This window comes from Eurosta solidaginis, chromosome 3 (genome assembly GCF_040869045.1).
Source record: "Eurosta solidaginis isolate ZX-2024a chromosome 3, ASM4086904v1, whole genome shotgun sequence".
Taxonomy (NCBI): domain Eukaryota; kingdom Metazoa; phylum Arthropoda; class Insecta; order Diptera; family Tephritidae; genus Eurosta; species Eurosta solidaginis.
In genome coordinates, this window is record NC_090321.1 from 12261631 (window position 1) to 12281811 (window position 20181).

Here is a 20181-nt window from a genome sequence, read left to right on the forward strand (position 1 = left end):
ACACGGTAACCGTCTTCAGGGCTTTGAACTATAAACAAATTACAGAAACATAAAATAAAAATACAATTGACATAAAAAATTGAACAAACATGAACATTTCTCTACATACATTATTTTACACGTCTTCGCTGTTTAACGTGGAGCTAGTCACTGTCCGCATATTGTTTATCAAGAGTTTGTAGTAGCTCGCGCAGTTATCAATGTCCGTTTTATAATTCATTCGTATGTTAGTCGGTGTGTTTAAAATATGAAGTACCTCTAAAGTCAATCTCTTATTATATTGTTTCTCTTCCTGAAGTATTGTTGTTTGGTTAAAGTTCGGAGAGTGGTTTTTCGTCGTACAGTGTGTCATAAGTGCTGTTTTTTGGTGAGTTGCTTCGTGGCAATGTTTAAAATGTGATTTATGTTGGGCTAGTCGAGTTTTTAATTTAGCTTTGGTTGTGCCCACATATATATTATTGCATGATTCCATGTCATTTCCATTACATGGTATTTTATATATCACATTGCTTCTATCCGCCTGAGGTACCTTAGATTTTGTTCTGTTGAATAAATTTTTTAATGTGTTAATTGGCTTGTGCGCTATTCTAACTTTTTCTTTATTATAACAATTCGAGTTTGCTAAGCGCTCTGATAAATTTGGTACATAACATAATGACTTGAAAATTTCAGGTTTTTGTGATTCCCGTTGACTAGTTTGTGATGTACATCTTTTAATTAGGGTATTTGTAATATTTTCAGGAAAATCTTGACTTTTTAATAATACTTTTGCTTCTTCTTTGATCTCTTCGTGGTAAGCGTCATCTGATATATTTAGCATACGTCGTATACAGCCCATTGCTGTATTTATTATCATCGTCTTTGGGTGTTTCGAATGAAAGTTAATCAGCCCAATTCTAAACGAAAATTCTGTGCGAGTTTTCTCCCTTCTCCCATTCCTCGTATTCTAAATAAAAATTCCTTGTGAGTTTTTTCACTTCTCCCTTTCCTCCTATTCTGAACAATGTTCGAAAAAGCGGAAACTGGTTATGGGAGAAAAGTAGGTATTATGAATGTGAGGGAGAGGGAGACTTCTCTGCCATTTCATAGGAGTTTTTTCACTTGTTAAATTAAAGGGAATGCATCAAAATAGTTAAAGGAAATTGGTTATTTTAAGAAAGAACACTTATTTGTACAAATTTGTGCTAAAAGATGTATTTATATTCTACCACAATATTCTCACTGTTAATACAACAACAACTACAACCACAATATTCTTTATTTTAAGTCGAAAAGTATATCATAAGCAACGGTAGAGCTCTTGGTATACAAATTTGATGCAGCCATCCAGAAATTGCGCAAGGATTTTTTAATAAGGCTTAAATAGATTTTGGCATATGATGAAGGACGAATTCAACTCAACTTGGCCGCCAGAAAATTGCTTTGCTGAATGAAAGCAGGCAACTCCGGCAGATTTGTGTTATGCGGCCGTCTTGTTCTTATGTTCCGCTGTTGATGTTGCTGTGGCACCAATTCATTACTCATTTCAGTGAATACCACATGAAATGCAATAAATACTGTGCAATGTTTATATTTTATTTCTTAATTTCCAACAAATTTGCAACAATAATTAAACTTTTCAATTTTTTAAACAAAATAAGAAATGTGCAACGAAATTTCAATTGACAAAACAGCTGACTTCGAAAATTCGAAATTCCTATTCCCCAATTATTGTTCTCCCTAGGAGAACAGAATTGGAGGAATTTTTCCGCGGGAATAAAAAAATCCGCGAGAACAAAATTCCGCGAGAATATTTGGAATTGGTCTGAATGATTCGTCCTGTAGATGTGGGTTTCTTATACCACTTTAACTTCAATTGGTTGCCTCGTCGAATAATAATTGAGTCAAGATATGGCAATTTTCCGTCGTCTTCGAGTTCCGTTGTGAACTTTATATGTTTGTTATAGGAATTTAATGCGTCAAGTGTGTTTTGTACCTCATCTTCATTTATTATGGCGAATAGGTCGTCCACGTACTTCGTGACTAATCTTGGTACTCTTGTTAACTTTTTCATTGTATTCTCCTACAACTCTTCCATCACGATATCTGCAATCACTGGTGAGGTCGGTGATCCCATTGGCAACCCTTTGAGCTGGGTGTAAATTTTATCATTAAATTTGAAATATCGATTATCTTCGATGCAAAATTTTAACATTTCTATAAACATTTTTTTTGGTAGTTTCGTATGCTTCTCTATTGTCGTCCATTTTCTTATTATGATGTCAAGTGCTAGTTGGGTTGGTATACTGGGAAACAGGGAAACTACGTCAAATGATATTAGTCTTTCATCGTCATAGATATACGAGTTGTTTATTTTTTCTTTGAAGTCTAGTGTATTTTTTATGTTATAACTCGAGTTTACCGTGACGTTTTTTAAGATATCCGCTATTTTTTTGCCATATCTTGACTCAATTATTATTCGACGAGGCAACCAATTGAAGTTAAAGTGGTATAAGAAACCCACATCTACAGGACGAATCATTAACTTTCATTCGAAACACCCAAAGACGATGATAATAAATACAGCAATGGGCTGTATACGACGTATGCTAAATATATCAGATGACGCTTACCACGAAGAGATCAAAGAAGAAGCAAAAGTATTATTAAAAAGTCAAGATTTTCCTGAAAATATTACAAATACCCTAATTAAAAGATGTACATCACAATCTAGTCAACGGGAATCACAAAAACCTGAAATTTTCAAGTCATTATGTTATGTACCAAATTTATCAGAGCGCTTAGCAAACTCGAATTGTTATAATAAAGAAAAAGTTAGAATACCCTAATTAAAAGATGTACATCACAAGCTAGTCAACGGGAATCACAAAAACCTGAAATTTTCAAGTCATTATGTTATGTACCAAATTTATCAGAGCGCTTAGCAAACTCGAATTGTTATAATAAAGAAAAAGTTAGAATAGCGCACAAGCCAATTAACACATTAAAAAATTTATTCAACAGAACAAAATCTAAGGTACCTCAGGCGGATAGAAGCAATGTGATATATAAAATACCATGTAATGGAAATGACATGGAATCATGCAATAATATATATGTGGGCACAACCAAAGCTAAATTAAAAACTCGACTAGCCCAACATAAATCAGATTTTAAACATTGCCACGAAGCAACTCACCAAAAAACAGCACTTATGACACACTGTACGACGAAAAACCACTCTCCGAACTTTAACCAAACAACAATACTTCAGGAAGAGAAACAATATAATAAGAGATTGACTTTAGAGGTACTTCATATTTTAAACACACCGACTAACATACGAATGAATTACAAAACGGACATTGATAACTGCGCGAGCTACTACAAACTCTTGATAAACAATATGCGGACAGTGACTAGCTCCACGTTAAACAGCGAAGACGTGTAAAATAATGTATGTAGAGAAATGTTCATGTTTGTTCAATTTTTTATGTCAATTGTATTTTTATTTTATGTTTCTGTAATTTGTTTATAGTTCAAAGCCCTGAAGACGGTTACCGTGTGTAACCGAAATATATTGGTAAACTAAAGAAAAACAATTTTTGGTGTTTTAATACTTAAAATTGGACCTAAAGCCGGTTAAACAAATACCTTGAAAATAATTTATTTTTGATTGTCATTTGTTACATTGACAATGAAATTCGAAGACTAGATTTTTCACTCAATTAGGCATTCAATAAAGCAATAATGAGATAATTAAGAATTTGTATTTTGTATGGAAGATTGAGTTCAATTAGGGTTTTAATGTAGAAAACTTGACTAATTATTTCATTAAGCCTCTGTGTGAAATAGACATAAAAAAATCATGGTCAGAACTGTGCATTCAATTAAGAACATCTTTTAAGTTGAATAGGAATGGCTACACCCAAATGTAATTTTTTGACCTTATTGCTATATTGAAGTTGAAAATTTACCGAAACAGTCCTAATGTCGCGACAACTAGAACAAATCTGAACTTTCGATTAAACAGGCCGACAAAATTTAACCAGCATTCAGCCCCAGAAACCAGACTTTGTATTTCTTAAGGTTTATGATGCGCTGAATCCAAATCTGACATCAGAATTGCTTTGTCACCTCTGGTTTTCGAGATATCCTAACCTAAAAGTGCAAAAAGCACCTTTTTTGCCCATATTTGTGGTTATGTAGCCTTGCAGATGTTTTATTTCACTTTAAATACAAGTCTTCTTCTTTCAAATGGCGTTGAGTTTGCTCAAATATCATTTTTTTCGTTGAGATATCGCATTTTGAAATTTTCATGTTTCATGGTAAGGGTGGTTTCTAGGGGTTAGGGGATACGGGAGTTGATGGGTTAACAGTTAAGTTGTTTAGCCCAATTGTAGTGTAAGATATCTAGATAAATAAGATTTATTTTAAGAAAAATATGCGAGTAAACTCTGTCACCAGGGTTAAGTGGGTTAGCCTGCTTGCGGTACCCGAGGGTTAGATAGTCTAGGGGTGTTGTGAGTTAGCACACTTATGGTGTGAGACAAAATTTTAAGAAAAATAAGACTCAATTCAAGAAAATTAGTAATCATCTATATCATGTCTATGTTATCTCAATCGATTTTCAGGTGTAGGAAAATTTAGAAACATGAAAATTTCAAAATGCGATATCTCAGCGAAAAAAGTTATATTTGAGCAAACTCAACGCCATTTGAAAGAAGAAGACTTGTGCCATCCTTTAATTTTGGTGAAAGAAAACATCTGCAAGGCTACATTACCTCAAATATGGGCAAAAACGGTGTTTTTTGCACTTTTAGGTTAGGATATCTCGAAAACCAGAGCTGATAGAGCAATTTTAGGCCAGATTTCGATTCATCGCATCAAAATCCTTCGAAAATATATATTCCGGTTTCTGGGTCTGAGATGCTGTCGGCCTGTATTATCAGATACAAACTCGAAATAAAAAACTTTACATTTTTTTTTACATTTTAGGCAACAAAAATTTAGTAGCGCTGCGTAATTATGCAATTACATATTACGCTGTTAACACCAGACAAGGTATGGGAACAAATCAATTTTTTTGAAGTGACTGATTTATAAGCAAAAACGAAATTTTGCCGTTTCCCGAAGTTAGCTTCCAAAACATATATAGATATTGGCTTTCGAAGTTCGAAATTGGATCCATATTTATATATTTCTTTTATTTATTGTGTTTAAAAGAATGAAGAGTAAAAATGTAAGCGCGGTCGGTTTGCCACTTTCTTACTGTGAATTGTTTGTTTTTTTAATTTATATAATATTGTAAGGGGTCTAAAGTCAGATCTTCGAAAAAATTAAGTGCGATATATTACACAGTTGCGTAAAAAAGTTGGAGAGAATCGTAATTCGAACCACGTATTCTCATGCATTTTGATGCGTAAAATCCGAATCCCCAGAATCGTCCTAGCATGCATCTGTTCGTTAAAAAACGCTCAACCGTGATTTTGCAGATAAGTGCAGTACGACTAATTTTTTTATTTTTCTTTTTTTGAGATTCGGACTGGGCCCATCAAAATGCATAAATAAAATAATTTAAAAAAAATTTTAAGTTAAAAGGGTTTATTGAAAGCAATACTTACATGAAGTAATAATAATACTAAAAGCTAGAAAATAATTAGGTAGGTCCTAGGCACTAGTCATCACACTCCTCATCAATCTAGGGCGTTGCTCAATTAAATAAAAGCGTTGGGAGCGTGAAATTTCTAAAAATGTGAAGTTCAGTTGGTCTCACTTATGACTATTAATTAGGGCTGGGACTATCCGATTATTCGAATATCCGGATATCCATACGGATATCCGTTGACAAGGATAAAATCAGGACGGCATGTATATCCGGTTAATATTCGTTTGTGAAACTATCCGGATATCCGGATTTATGAAGATCCGCTTAATAGCTGTATTTTTGGATATCCAGTGAAAGCAACAAATTGATGTACCACTTATGTTTATTTAACATTAATAACAATAAATGTCACTGTTCTTATTTTCACTTGTTGTAGCTTTTTAATTTTTGACGTTAATTTAATAATCTACAAACATATTTTGTGAATAATTTTTCGATGTTTTCTTCGTTCAATTCTGATATGCAGATATTCAACTTTTATATTCCAGTATCCGGACATACGGTTATCCGGATTTTCCATTTACGTAAATTACGATTGTGAATCCGGATAGCCGGATTTTTTGCTTAGCTATCCGGTTTATCCGGATAGTTGGAAAATCCGGATGCAGTTCACAGCCCTACTATCAATAGAAATTTGACGCGTCCAACGCTTTTATTTAATTGTCTGTGGTGACTAGTGCACAGGACCTACCTAATTATTTTTTAGCTTTTAGTATTATTATTACTTCATTTAAGTATTGTTTTCAATAAAACCGTTTAACTAAACATTTTTTTTTTAATTATTTTATTTTCAAGTTTTTAGTCTTTATTTAATTGCCTATCATTTCTCATTCTATTTAGCTCAGTTAGTGACTCATTATTGCAAGGACTCTTTCCTGACAATTTGTTACAATCTAAGTCCTCAATACATAATCCTTCCAAAGACTTTACTCGACTCTGCGCCACGTATGCTTGTCCCTCCTCCAACTCAAAAATATTTTGATGTCACTTCTACCAGATTGTATGTAATATTGTTTCCAAATATGAGCCAAATCGGTCATTCGTCGCTTTCCATTCTTGTATGTATTATGTGTTCCAAATATGAGCCAAATCGGACCACAAATACGATTTTTGTGAATATCTCGATCCTTGCGCCACCTAACGGCGATTTTTTTTCATAGATCTCTTTCTATTCTTCTACGTATTATGTATTCAAAATATGAGCCATATCGGACCACATATACGATTTTTTTTAATATCTCGATCGTTGAGCCACCTAGCGGCGCTTTCTATTCTTGTATGTATTATGTGTTCCAAATATGAGCCCAATCGAACCACATATACGATTTTTTGAAATATTTCGATTCATGCACCACCTATCGTAGTTTTTATTTCTTATTATTGCATTGTAATCGATTTCTGAACTATATTCCAAGTTTCAAGCTTGTAGCTTATCGGGAAGTTACTTAAATTTCAATTACAAAATTCGTTCACAACGGCCGTGCAGGCGTGCAGCCGACCTGTCAAGTCAAACTAAATAAAACCGTTTAAAAAAACATGTGCCCCGTTACGAAAACCACCACTTTTTTTGGTTCACCTGTGAAATTTGTAGTTAAAAATTGTTTTCAAGCAATATACATACATAAGTAGGCAAACCACAGCCACATTTTTGCTTTTTGAAACAGAATAAATAAATAAAATATATTAGGAGAAGACTAATTTCCGATTTCGAAAGCCAACATCTATGTATATGTATTTGGAGGATAGCTTTGAAAATCAAAAAAATCACTTTTTAACTTATGGATCTATCAAAATAATTGGTTTTGTCCAATATCCAGATAATTATGTTCTATATTTGAGCGAATTACTGGCGTTTGAAGTTTTCCAATAAATCCTGCTTGTTCTGCTGTTTTATGTTTCTCGCGTTGTTCAATTTTCAATGTCAAATACAATGTTCGAATTGGAAAATATACTGCTTGCGGATATAATCGGCCAACCTATATATATAAAGAAATAAGGCATTGTCATCCAAATGTTTAATAAATTGTTAGTATTATATCTTACATGACTTAAAAGATTCAGAATAACATTGCTTTCGTATTGCACCAAACAGCAAAGTAATTGAGGTATCCATGGCAGCCAATACGACGGCGGCACACCAACTACATATTTTTCTAACGTATTCATGAGTGTACAACTTGCATTATCATACGATAGAAACCACAAAACTTTTGCCAGATATTTCCTCGTTTTGCTTTCATTTTGATGTCGGCAAGCATGTAAATAGCAAGTTATTGCACTAACAGCCAAAACCATTTGTCTATCTTTAAGAAATATTTGTTCCATATAATCTCCCCACATTGCCCAAGCTTTTGTTAGGCCATCATGCAGTTGCACAGCTGCACTAAACGCTTTGCCGGCTTCTTCAGAACGCCCAATTTGTGCTAGAAGAAGACCTTTTAACGCATAAAATTCTGCATTCATTTCTCCAGTGAAATATTTTAAATTGGTTGACTCAATCACTTCAAGTGCCTCATTTAGCTCAGTTTTTCCAGACGAAGCTGCCATTTGCAAATAACATTTAACTTGCTGTCGTATTTTCTAAAAAAAAGCAAATAACAATATTGTGACGAATATTAGTATTACTAAGCTGATACTAAGTAAATAAAGGCAAAACAACAATAAAGCAAGCTTTCCCTCTATACAAATCAATACGATAGCTTGTTCAAATCCTTGAAGTGTTTCGATGAGTTACCGCATTGTTTAAATAGAAATAAAGACAACCGGGATAATAATCAAAAACACTCTGAAGACTCACCTAACGCTTTGAATCTTAATCCTGCTCAGAACATTAATCTTCCGCAAGTGGAGCTCATAGACTTGGCTTCCCCTAATCCGCAAGCTGTGGTTCCATCCACTTCTAAGGCCGCGGAAAAAACCTTAGAGCCCCAAACTGTAACTTCTCAATCTGTGACTTCTTATTCAGTAGCACCGGCTAAGAAGCTGGTTGTAGTCCCGCTCAAAAAATCGATTTTTGTATCTCGCTTTGACAAGGACACTTCCGTTGAGGATATCAAGTCTTATGTCACTTCGAAAATTAAGGCTGACGGCATGACTTTAAGAAAATTTAAATTTAATTACGAAAGGAACATTTCTTCATTTAGAATTGATGTCTACTCAGAAGATTTTGATAAACTTTTGGACAGCGCATTTTGGCCGCCAGGGGCTTTTGTTCGCGAATTTGTGCATAAGACTATTGAGATTACTCAAAATGTAGCAAAAATTCCTCCTCAAAGTTCCGATCCAAAAAACTTAATTTAATATCTTGCTTAAGCATTTACTATCAAAACGTTAGAGGCTTAAATACTAAATTAACTGACTTATATTTGAAAACCATTCACTGTAACTATAATATTATTGCTTTTACCGAAACATGGCTGAAACCCAATGTTTTAAATTCCGAAATTTTTTTGTGGTGAGTATCAGACCTATAGAAATGATCGCTTAAATAGGACCGGAGGTGGTGTCTTGCTAGCTGTACATTTCTTCAATTCCATCTGAAGATGTTAATTTAGCCGAAGTTGATTCCATCGAGTTTAAATGCATCCGAATCTTACTAGACCGGGGTCATATTTACATAGCCGTTTGCTATATTCCACCGTCTTCTGATCTATCAGTGTATATGCACCATATTTCACTGTTACAATCAGTCAGTTCGATGATAAAGTCCACGGACTCAATGATTGTTTTAGGCGACTTTAACCTGCCACATATATCTTGGAATACCGTTGATCACAATATTGTCCCCGTATCATCCAAGATGCAAAACAATGACTTTTTGGATGGAATTACTGGTCTTTGCCTTAATCAGATCAACTTCTTTCCAAATAAGTATGGAAAATTCTTAGACTTAGCATTTGTTGACGACATATCTAAATTCTCTATAAATCGGTGTGAACCTCTTGTTTTGCCAGAAGACGCTTACCATCCTTCTCTTGAGATAACTTACGAAATCATAAGCAACGAAGTCGGCTGCACTAACAAAACATGTGCCTCTACCAGATGCTTTGATTTTTCCAAAACTAATTTCAACAATTTAAATAAAGAGCTTTCTGAGATAACTTGGCCTCGATATAAAGAGGATGTAGAGGAAAACGTTTTACATTTTAATAAAACCATTTATACTTTATTTGAAAAACATGTGCCCAAACGCAAATGCTCGTACATTGAACCAGTGCAAGCCTGGTTTACTAAAGATTTAAAAGCTTTAAAAAATAAGAAATCACGTTTATTCAAATTATATAAGAGAACCGGTTTACATTCTCATTATGCACAGTACGCTATTTCCCGTCATAAGTATTTTGAACTTAATAAAAAGTGTTATAGAGCTTACATATGTAAAAGTAAAAGAAACATTATTTGCCACCCGAAGTCTTTTGTATGATTTCGTAAATTCTAAACGCAGAACTAACGGATTTCCTTCTACCATGAAGTTTAGAAATAGCATTTCCAGCGACGATCAAGAGATTGCAAACTTCTTCGCTCAATTCTTTCACTCTAATTACTCTGCTGTGGTTGATTTGATCCCAACATGTTTTCTTAAAAAATGTGCGGAATACATTTGCCAGCCCCTTACTGATCTGTTTAACCTCTCTTTAAAAAATGGCATTTTCCCGATGGCTTGGAAGGAATCTTTTCTTATCCCACTCCATAAAAAAGGAAGCAAGTCGTCTATTGAAAACTATCGTGGAATAGCAAAGCTCTCCGATATCCCTAAGCTTTTCGAAGCAATCGTTACTAGGCACCTTACATTTTCGATTTCTACATTGATAGATAGTTCTCAGCATGGCTTTTGTAGAGCCAAATCAACCACAACCAATTTGCTTGAATTTACAACTCACGTCTTTAATGGGTTTAGAAACAATCATCATACCGACGTTATATACACTGATTTCAGCAAAGCATTCGACAAAGTACGCCACTCATTACTTGTTTATAAACTCGAATTGCTTGGTTTTCAACCTGGCCTAACTCGCTGGATCTCCTCCTATCTTTGCGGTAGAACTCAAAGAGTCATTTTTAAAAAAATTTGTTCGAATGTCATCGATGTTCCCTCCGGTGTGCCTCAGGGCAACCATCTCGGTCCTATTCTGTTTTTGATCTTTATAAACGATGTTTCCACAACTATAAAATATTCTAAAATTTTAATGTATGCCGACGACGTAAAACTTTTTAAGTCATACGCGTCGGTTGAAGAACGTTCTGTACTCCAGGCGGATTTAAATCGTTTAGTTACTTGGTGTAATGCGAATTTTATGCCACTCAACATAGAAAAATGTAAATCCATGTGTTTTTCACGTGGGAACATACAGCCAGCTTCCTACACAATTAATGGCCAAACTCTGGAAAGCGTTGATGTTTTTGTCGACTTGGGAGTTACAATGAATTGCAAACTTAGTTTCAACCCTCATATTAATGCCACAGTCAATAAAGCGAGAGGAGTTTTAGCATTTGTGAAGAGATGGGCAAAGGAGTTTGGTGATCCTTACGTTACAAAAACCCTTTTTACATCATTGGTGAGGCCGATATTAGAATATGGATCGATAATTTGGAATCCGCGTTATCAAGTTCATGTGGATAGACTAGAATCAATTCAAAAACAGTTTTTACTTTTCGCCTTTAGAAATCTTCAATGGGACTCTCCGTATAATCTTCCTCCTTACACTAATCGATTAAAACTAATAAATCTTCCTACCCTTGCAAGTCGTAGAGAAATGCTAGGTGTACTATTTATGGCTAGACTTTTAAATGGATCGATTTCAAGCCCATTTCTATTGAACGAAGTAAACTTGAATGTTCCATGCCGAGTTGCAAGGCATTATAAACCTATAATTCTTAAACAATGCAGAAGCAATTTCCAACTAGACGAACCTTTTCTATGTTTGTGTGAAGATTATAACTCTCACTCGAGAATAATTGATGTTTTGGACTCGCTCTTTGCCATAAAAAAGACGGTTCCATCTTCTCTTAATAATTAAAAAATTATATTTATACTTTTAGTCTATTGTATTTTGTGAATCTATATTTCTCAGCTGATGAGTTTCTCTGTAGCTGAGCGGTTTTAGATCTCGGCGCTTAAGAAGCCACTGCCTCTCAAAGACTCGGTAACAAAAAAATTATAAGTAACACATAAATAAGAATTAGGATACAAAAAAAATAAAAAAATAAAAAAAAAAACCAAAAAAAAAAAACAAAAAAAAAAAAAAACAAAAAAAAAGTATGTATAAATTAAAAAAAAAAAAACAGGATTAGCCTGGTTTCATCGGGCCACTTGAGGGCAGTGCGCTGCCAAAACGTCCGAGAAAAAAAAAATCAATCATCATTTACACACATATATACAAGGCAACGAAGAGATAATCACAAACACATGTACTCATCAGCCGAAGTAGTACTCACATATACACACGCATATGGCTACAAACTACAAATATACATGTATATGGCTGGTAACCAAGCATGAAGTTCGCGAAATTACTAGACCTGGGGAGAAATGTGTGAACGAGGCAACAGAGAGTATAAAAGCAGCGCAAGCTGAGTAGTCACCAATCAGTTTTGATTTAAGCACGCTATTGGTTGTGAAGTATAAGTGTTATTGTGAAGTACACTCAAAGTAGTCTAATAAAGACCATTTTGCATCACTGAATATTGGAGTTATTTATTCGACAATTTAGCAATTCGAACGCTTGTAGAAGGTTTCAAATGCGGAATTTTCCTAAATTCGTTACAATATTTATGCACAAGTTTGTTGATTAGTCTATATCAAAAATAAAAAAACCTTGTTTTTATAACGTCCGATTTGTATATTTACACAGTGCAACGAAATTAGAACTTTTGTTACACTTTGTACAGATAATTTGCGCTGAACATACATAGTTAAAGTCAAGCACGTCTGCGGTAATTTTTAATTGCACTTCAAAATAATATCTTTGAAAATGTTGCTCCTTGCGGAGTTGTATTTCTGAAGCGAGCAATAATTTTTCGAAGACTCCGCCTTCTTTTTGAAAGTAAAGGGTCGGTTAGTGCTGTTTCGAATGTTCGTGCCGCTGCTCGCACTGGTATCCAGTGCAGTGAAATGGACGCCTCAGAATGTTATTTCTGCTGATGTGTCATCTGCTAACTCTGTTTCTAAAGTTAACGCTTCTTCAACTTCAAATAATACTCGCACCACGTATGCATCTATAATTTTGCATCCCCAGCGGGTTAGGGGGTCAGAATATACCCGCGGTAAGTATGCCTGTCGTAAGAGGCGTGGGGAGGGAGGTAGGGCCTGAAGGTTTAATGTGGCCATATAAATTGTTACCGAGATGGTCGGGCTAGCACCTTAATGGAGCTGTGTTACCGGCAAAGGACCATAACATCGATAACACTCCCCAAAGCCTTCGGGGAGCAACCTTATCACTACAACAACAACATCTATAATTTCGCCTTTATATTGCAATCGAACACGAAAAAAAGGGAGGGCGGCAATAAAAATGCTAAAGTTTTTTTCATAAAGCAACCTTATATAAAACTTACGCTACGCTTACCTGGAAACAATCCACAATTGGAACTGAGGGTATGGTGTATATACGAGATAATGTCTCTTGACAAACTCCTGTTAAATTATGTTTTCTTGCGATTTTTCCAAAATAGATTATAGCTTGAGCGGAGGCATGAACGCCAAGCATAGTGTTACCCTGATCTGATTGTTGTTCAAGATGTTGTGTAATTATTTGATAATGATGCTGCCGCCACGTAAATATGTCACTCCAATGAGACAAATCGTCAGCTACAACAGGCAAACGATTGCGCCATGTTTTAACAATAGCTTTCATATCGTGTATAGAAGTGTTGCGGGATTGTAGTAGACCTTGATGTATTGTGCTTGCCTCATGCAATTCCATTATTTGTTGTGCAGCTTGTAGATATTGTATATGTATGTGCGAAACAATCGATGGTAATTTTCGCCATTCCTTCATACATGATGCCGATGCATTTTCAATATGTCTTTCAACATTCAAAAGTTGGCGATCTTCTTGATGTAATATAGCCAAAAAGCCTTTATACAAATGAATTTTATAGCCAAATTGTTTGGCAAATGATTGCTCTGTTTTTGAAATAGCAGTTTTCATCAAATTCCAATCGGGTACACGCCATGCACTTTCTAGTATAAGGAACATATTCTTTTCTTTATTGGTTTGTGCATAATCTAATAAAATATCCCATTGATTTAATTCTTTTGCACAGCGTATCCAATGATTTTCCCATAATAGTAATTCACTATTAACATCGGCATTAATAAGGCCATTGGCTTGATCGTGTTTGAATTTTGACATTGCTAGATCGTAAGCTCCCTGCGCTTCTTCAAAAAATCCCATTTGCTCGTATGCTATGGCAATATTTGTTTCTGGATAATGAGCATATTTTAACCATAAACCAGCCCAAAGATCCTCTTCATGCATTGTTGCATACATTTGTGATAGTGAATCGTATACGACATTTTTCTGTTTCATTGTATTGAATGGTTCATTATGTTCTGCTTCTAAATTATCGGCAGTAATTTTTCTAGTACCATGATGAAGTTCTTCTAATACTAAAGTCATGCGATGCCACAAATTATGTGCTCTACCTAGATAGGTCATTAAATATGGCGGGATATATATTGGAGGATCACAATGCATTAAACTTTCAACAAAGGTATTTAGCGCACTTGGAAAGCAATCTTTTTGTACAACATTGCTGCCAGATGAAAGGAATGGAACAAGTTCCCTTGAAATTAGATGTTGTTGGTCTTCATCAAATATTGACCATAATCTAGGAAATATTATTAACCACACGCTTTCAGCTAATTGTATGTCCATATGACAAAGGTGTGCTATAGCGATAATTAATTGTTCTGTATTGATTTTGCGATTTGCTTCTAAAAATTCAATTTGCTTATTTATAAGAAGATGTAATTTACGTTTTGGAAAATCTTTGTCATGCTCATTATTACGATTTACACTCCAATTAGCATCGATATCATTGTCAAAAATATCTTCTTTGTCCTCAACTTGCATAGTGTCAAATGACGCGTCGCTTTGAGAAGAAGTGTATATGACGAAACTACTTTTATCTTGACCTTCAGCAAGATTTATAACTGATTTAATACTTGGCACTTTATGTGCTTCGTTGGAATTTTGAATTTGCGTCATTGTATTAGTTGTCAATACTAACAGCTCAATACACTGTTTTATCCAATAATGTGTACCAATCGAATCCCAAGCTTGTGAACATATTATATAAAGAAGACGATCATGGAGGCGCCTTCGCATTGATGCATCCAAAATTTCAAAAAATTTCGATCTTATTTGAGGATCCTGACATCGTAAGCCAGTGAGAAAGGCGCCTTCCAGCTTAGCTGTAAGTTCTGTTTGTTTATAATATTCATCGCGATATATATAGTTGACGATCTCCAAAAATTGTATATTTAGTTCTGTTTCATCTGAAAATTTTTTTTCCAAATACTGCATAAGCTTTACCAACAAGATAGATTTTTCTCTTATAGACGGTATTTGCATAACAGGATTCTGTTCTTTAGATTTTATCCATTCGTCAAGCATTTTAATTATTGATTTTAGAACTTTAGCATCTAAACTTTTCTCTATAAGATTCACCAGAATATTCCCAATAAACAATTTGCGCACTTCAACGCCCATTATAATTATACGATTTTTTATCAAATCTAATGAGAGTACTAATAGTTCCAAAGATATATGACTATTATCGGCACTGGATGTTGCATTCTGTTGTCCATTACCTTGCGTATTCAAGTGATCTTTTGTTAAGCGATTCAAAACTCTTATAAACTGCAACATTAGTCTGTCTATATAACTTGGATTATTTGTAGAACAAGCTTTCAATATCATAAGAGTACCAAATAATGATGGAGGATTGGGTTGTGGACTTTTTTCATATAAAGTCAAATTATCTGATATCATTTTACTTATAGCACTATATAATACATCAAGATCTTCATGCTTATGATTAATATCTGGTGGAAATATGGACATGAGTCTTGTGAGAAATGCATGCATAAGACGAACAATTCGTGTATTTTGGTGTATGATGCAGCTTGAGAGGCCTCTCTGAATTGGCCTTATAGTTGCTAATAATTGATCAGGCGGCAAAATTGTTGTCAAAAATGTAACAAAGTCTAATCCAGTGCATATATTACTTAGATTAGGTGTTGGAGTTTCAATCGTCATAAATACTTTATCCAGCCAATTTAATTTCAGTTCAAATGGTTGTGGCCATTTATTTTGCATTGCCGATTTTAAAAGCATTATGCATCTGAAATATGCATTTGTATATAAAAAAATATACGTTATTTGATTACTTAACAAAATTTTTACTTGCGCGACAAACCCTCTCCTGGTGAAATAACAGTCGGTTGATTATCATTTACTTGACATGCGAGACGTATGAGAAAATTGAGTACCGTGTCACAATGCGTTTTGTCAATAGAACGGAAAGTTTCATCTATCTTCTGACTTTGACTAATACCGGACGTACCTGAAACAGTTATTTTTAGTAATTAAGTTAAGTTAGAAAATTATTGTCTTGGCTGGTATAAAATACTTTGACTTATTTGATTTCGTGTAACATCTGAAGCTATAGATTTTTTGCGTTGTGCATTCACTTCCTCCGTTATTCGTTTGCTTGTGTTATCGCATGCTATGCCAACGCCATCTGTATTTGTGTCTTCTACTTTATTTTCCTTTTCTTCATCCTTGACTCGTTGCCCTTCCCATTTGATTATTACATCAGCAATATCAACAGCAAGTTTCCTATGTTCCATCGATGCAGTAGGCGGAAACCCAAGACGCTGCATATAATTAATAAGATGTTGCACCAGATGATGGCGTACGGGATAATAAACCTATACGAAAAATTTTGTGTGCAGTATAAAATAAGTGATTTCGATAAAGTTTTTTCTAAATGCTGATAAAGCAATGAGTTGCGGTACAGCGCGTCTAAAAGAAAAAATGCCTTAAAAGAGTTCAGTATCTGATAGGATTTTTATACCCAGCTGTAATTGTACACTGGGTAATGCAGATGTCTCACGACCTTTGGGAGACGGAATTATTTATTGGTATTGAAAATGTGTGAAAAAAAGTAAATACTTGACGCGCTTTACATCCGAGAAGATTTAGACCGAGCTTCTCTTCCAATTTGAGTCGTATTTTTTTTTTTTTTGATATTTTGGCGAATTTTAACATCACTAAGCTGTTATTAAATAGAGGCACAACAACAATAAAGAAAGCTGCCACTCTTGTGTACGTAAATAAATCAATAATTACACATATACATACAAGGCAACGGAGAGGTCACTGCTACAACAACAGCAACAGCAACGGAGAGATAATCACAAACACATGTTATCATCAGCCGAAGTAGTACATACATATACACACGCATATGGCTACAAACTAAAAATATACATGTATATGGCTGGTAACCAAGCACGAAGTTCGCGAAATTACTAGACCTTAGGAGAAATGGGTGAACGAGGAAACCGATATTATAAAAGCAGCGCAAGCTGAGGCATGACTAATCAGTTTTCATTTAAGCACGCTATTGTGAAGTATAAGTGTTATTGTGAAGTACTCTCAAAGTAGTCTAATAAAGACCATATTTCATTATTGAATATTGGAGTTATTTATTCAACAGTTAAGCGATTCAAACGTTAGCAGAAGGTTTGCAATAAGCGGAATTCCCCAAATTCGTTACAATATTTACTACAAATTGGCGGGACGGGAGCTACATGTTTTGTGGCGGCAACGAACGGCGCACTATGGGGTAAACTGGAAAAAAATTTCTTAAAATCAAATATTCCACAATGATTGTTTTATAACAAATAATAAATAAAAGCAAATATGAATGCCTCTCTTTGTTAAAAACCGGGCTGTTCAAAAGAGTTTATTTTGAAGTGCAAATCGCAACACATAGTATACAAAATTATATGTACACTGAAACTTTTTGAAATTGAAAAAAAAAATTTTAATGTTCAAATAATTTTGATAGTCCGCTCAATGAATAAATTTTGAATTAAAATTTTATAATTTATATGATCGAATTTTTACACGTTACAAATTAACTATTATATCTGAAGAATTTTTAAATACTGTCTTAAAGTTCACATAGTTTCCAATATGAAAAAAGGCAAATGCAATTTAAAGTTACAAATATTAGTATTGAAAAACATTTTTGAAAGCGTAATTTTGCAATTTTTTAGTTGCTTTTAATTGTAAAATAAAAACAAAAGAAAATCGTGAATGGATTTTGAGACGTGGAACTCGAACGTGTAAAAATATATATTGTAACGAATTTGGGGAAATTCCGCTTATTTGAAACCTTCTGCTAACGTTCGAATCGCTAAACTGTTGAATAAATAACTCCAATATTCAATAATGCAAATTGGTCTTTATTAAACTACTTTGATAGTCCTTCATAATAACTCTTACTTCACAACTAATTGCGTATTTAAATCAAACTGATTAGTCATGCCTCAGCTTGCGCTGCTTTTATACTCTCGGTTTCCTCGTTCACCCATTTCTCCTAAGGCCTAGTTAGTTTGTGAACTTTATGCTTGGTTACCAGTCATATACATGTATATTTGTAGCCATATGCGTGTGTATATGTGAGTACTACTTCGGCTGATGGTGAGTATCTCTCCGTTGCCTTGTATGTATGTGTGTACATGATGATTGATTTGTATACGTACATACGAGTGGCTGCTTAGTATCGGCTTAGGGATGCTAGTATCACTTAGTGATGTTAATATTCGTCACAATATGTTCAAACAATAATTTTCGCGAGAAGTGCCTACAAAGTGTATGCCATCGTTTTAGGTACAATTTATATTAGCGAAAATTCCTTAGATTTTCTTGTTAATTTGTAACGAGTTATATGTTCGCTTTTATAAAGTGCACTGAAAAGCTTTAAATCGCATACATTTTGGCAACCTTTAAAGTGAAAATTTCTTTTTTACAAACTCTAGTTCAGTAACTCAAAATCTATAGTAGATTTAATTTTAAAGAAAAACAAGTTTTTTAGTTTCTTTTTAATAATTAAAAAGCGGAAAACCCCAAAATGTTTTTGTTTTTTTTTTTTAACTTTTTCAACAGGGCAGTTCTTCCAATCTAGAAAGCGTAAAAGATATTTCTAGGCCCAACATACAACACTCAGAGAACTCACCACTTACACAAGTAATACATTGTCGATCTGATCCTGCATTAGGCGCCAAAAGTGAATTGTAGAATGTATATTTTATACATGCAAAAAGTTAACAAAACTGCCACGCACAGAAATTTGTTGTTTTTTCAACATTCTTGTCACAGTTATAACTTTTATATTCAAATATACATGAGTTTGAGTCATGATGTAATAATAAAGGTGATGTCAACAACATAACCTCACTTTTTCGGCAGCTCTAAATACGAGTATTTCAAAAGTAATAAATTTGGACAGCTTAATTTTTCGTACAAATTCTTCAAATAAATTAGTTTTCTGCAAAATTTTTTCTATATTCTGTTAGGGAATGCAATGTTACGTTAATCTTTTCGGCTAAACAATTTTAGTAACGGCTTATACAGTTATAATATTTCTAAACGTATAGTAAAATCTACTACGATCGCAATAGAACTCAAAGGCAGTTCTGTATGATAGACAACCCTCTAAATTATGAATTCCGAACTTGTCAGAATAAGGGAAAACGTCAACGGGATGAAAACACCTGAATATTAATTTCATCATGAGTTTTAGTATAGAAAATAAAGAAACCGTAGAAAAATTGTCACAAATGTATTATGTTGTTGCCTGTAAAAACTTCTGACAGTAGAATCGAAAACTTTCAACATTTACTACCGTTTATAGACAGAGAGAATACCACAAATATGTACTTTTAAAATTTTTATCAACACCCGATTTTTTTCATATCGGCAAAGAATTGGCCTATCAGCTTTTTTTGTTTCATAACTTTAGTCTAAACCTTTACAGAGAAATTTGATTTTGAGACTGCTTTTTCCCATTTACCCCATAGTGCGGCGGCTGCAAGGCAGATGAATTTTCAGTGAAAAGCTCTTCATGGCAAAAATACATTCGGAGTGTTTGCCAAACCACTGCCGAGGAGCGACCGCGCTTAGAATTTTTTTTCTAATGAAGATCCTTTTTTATAAATTTTTGACATTGTTGACTTGAGCCCAGGACCTAGGCGGATCACGCTATCACCACACGACGGCGGCCGCCATAAATCAAAAGCAAAAACAATTTTTGTAACGCAAGTTATTTTATTTGGCACTTGAATTTTTGCTTGATCTATATCTACAAAATTTTCCCATTCAGACGCTTACGTTTGGAGAAAAATTTAATTTACCAGAACACTGCGAAATTTGCAGTTGTTAATAAAAAAAAAAAAACCTATGAAGCGTTTTGCAGCAAAATATTTATAAACGTCGGCGCTGCCCAAATATCAT

The 20181-nt window shown here is 34.2% G+C and overlaps 1 protein-coding gene across 1 annotated transcript in view; it reads right to left on the reverse strand.

Moving 5' to 3' along the window:
- The window catches only part of Nipped-A (Transcription-associated protein Nipped-A), a 57660-nt gene that overhangs the window by 7587 nt on the left and 29892 nt on the right, over positions 1–20181 (reverse strand). The window contains exons 15-19 of the mRNA XM_067770832.1: positions 16286–16586; positions 16060–16219; positions 13213–15997; positions 7691–8227; positions 7495–7623 (exon numbers count right to left, since the gene is read on the reverse strand). Coding sequence (XP_067626933.1) covers positions 7495–7623; positions 7691–8227; positions 13213–15997; positions 16060–16219; positions 16286–16586 — 3912 coding nt within the window. The remainder of the gene's footprint in view (positions 1–7494; positions 7624–7690; positions 8228–13212; positions 15998–16059; positions 16220–16285; positions 16587–20181) is intronic.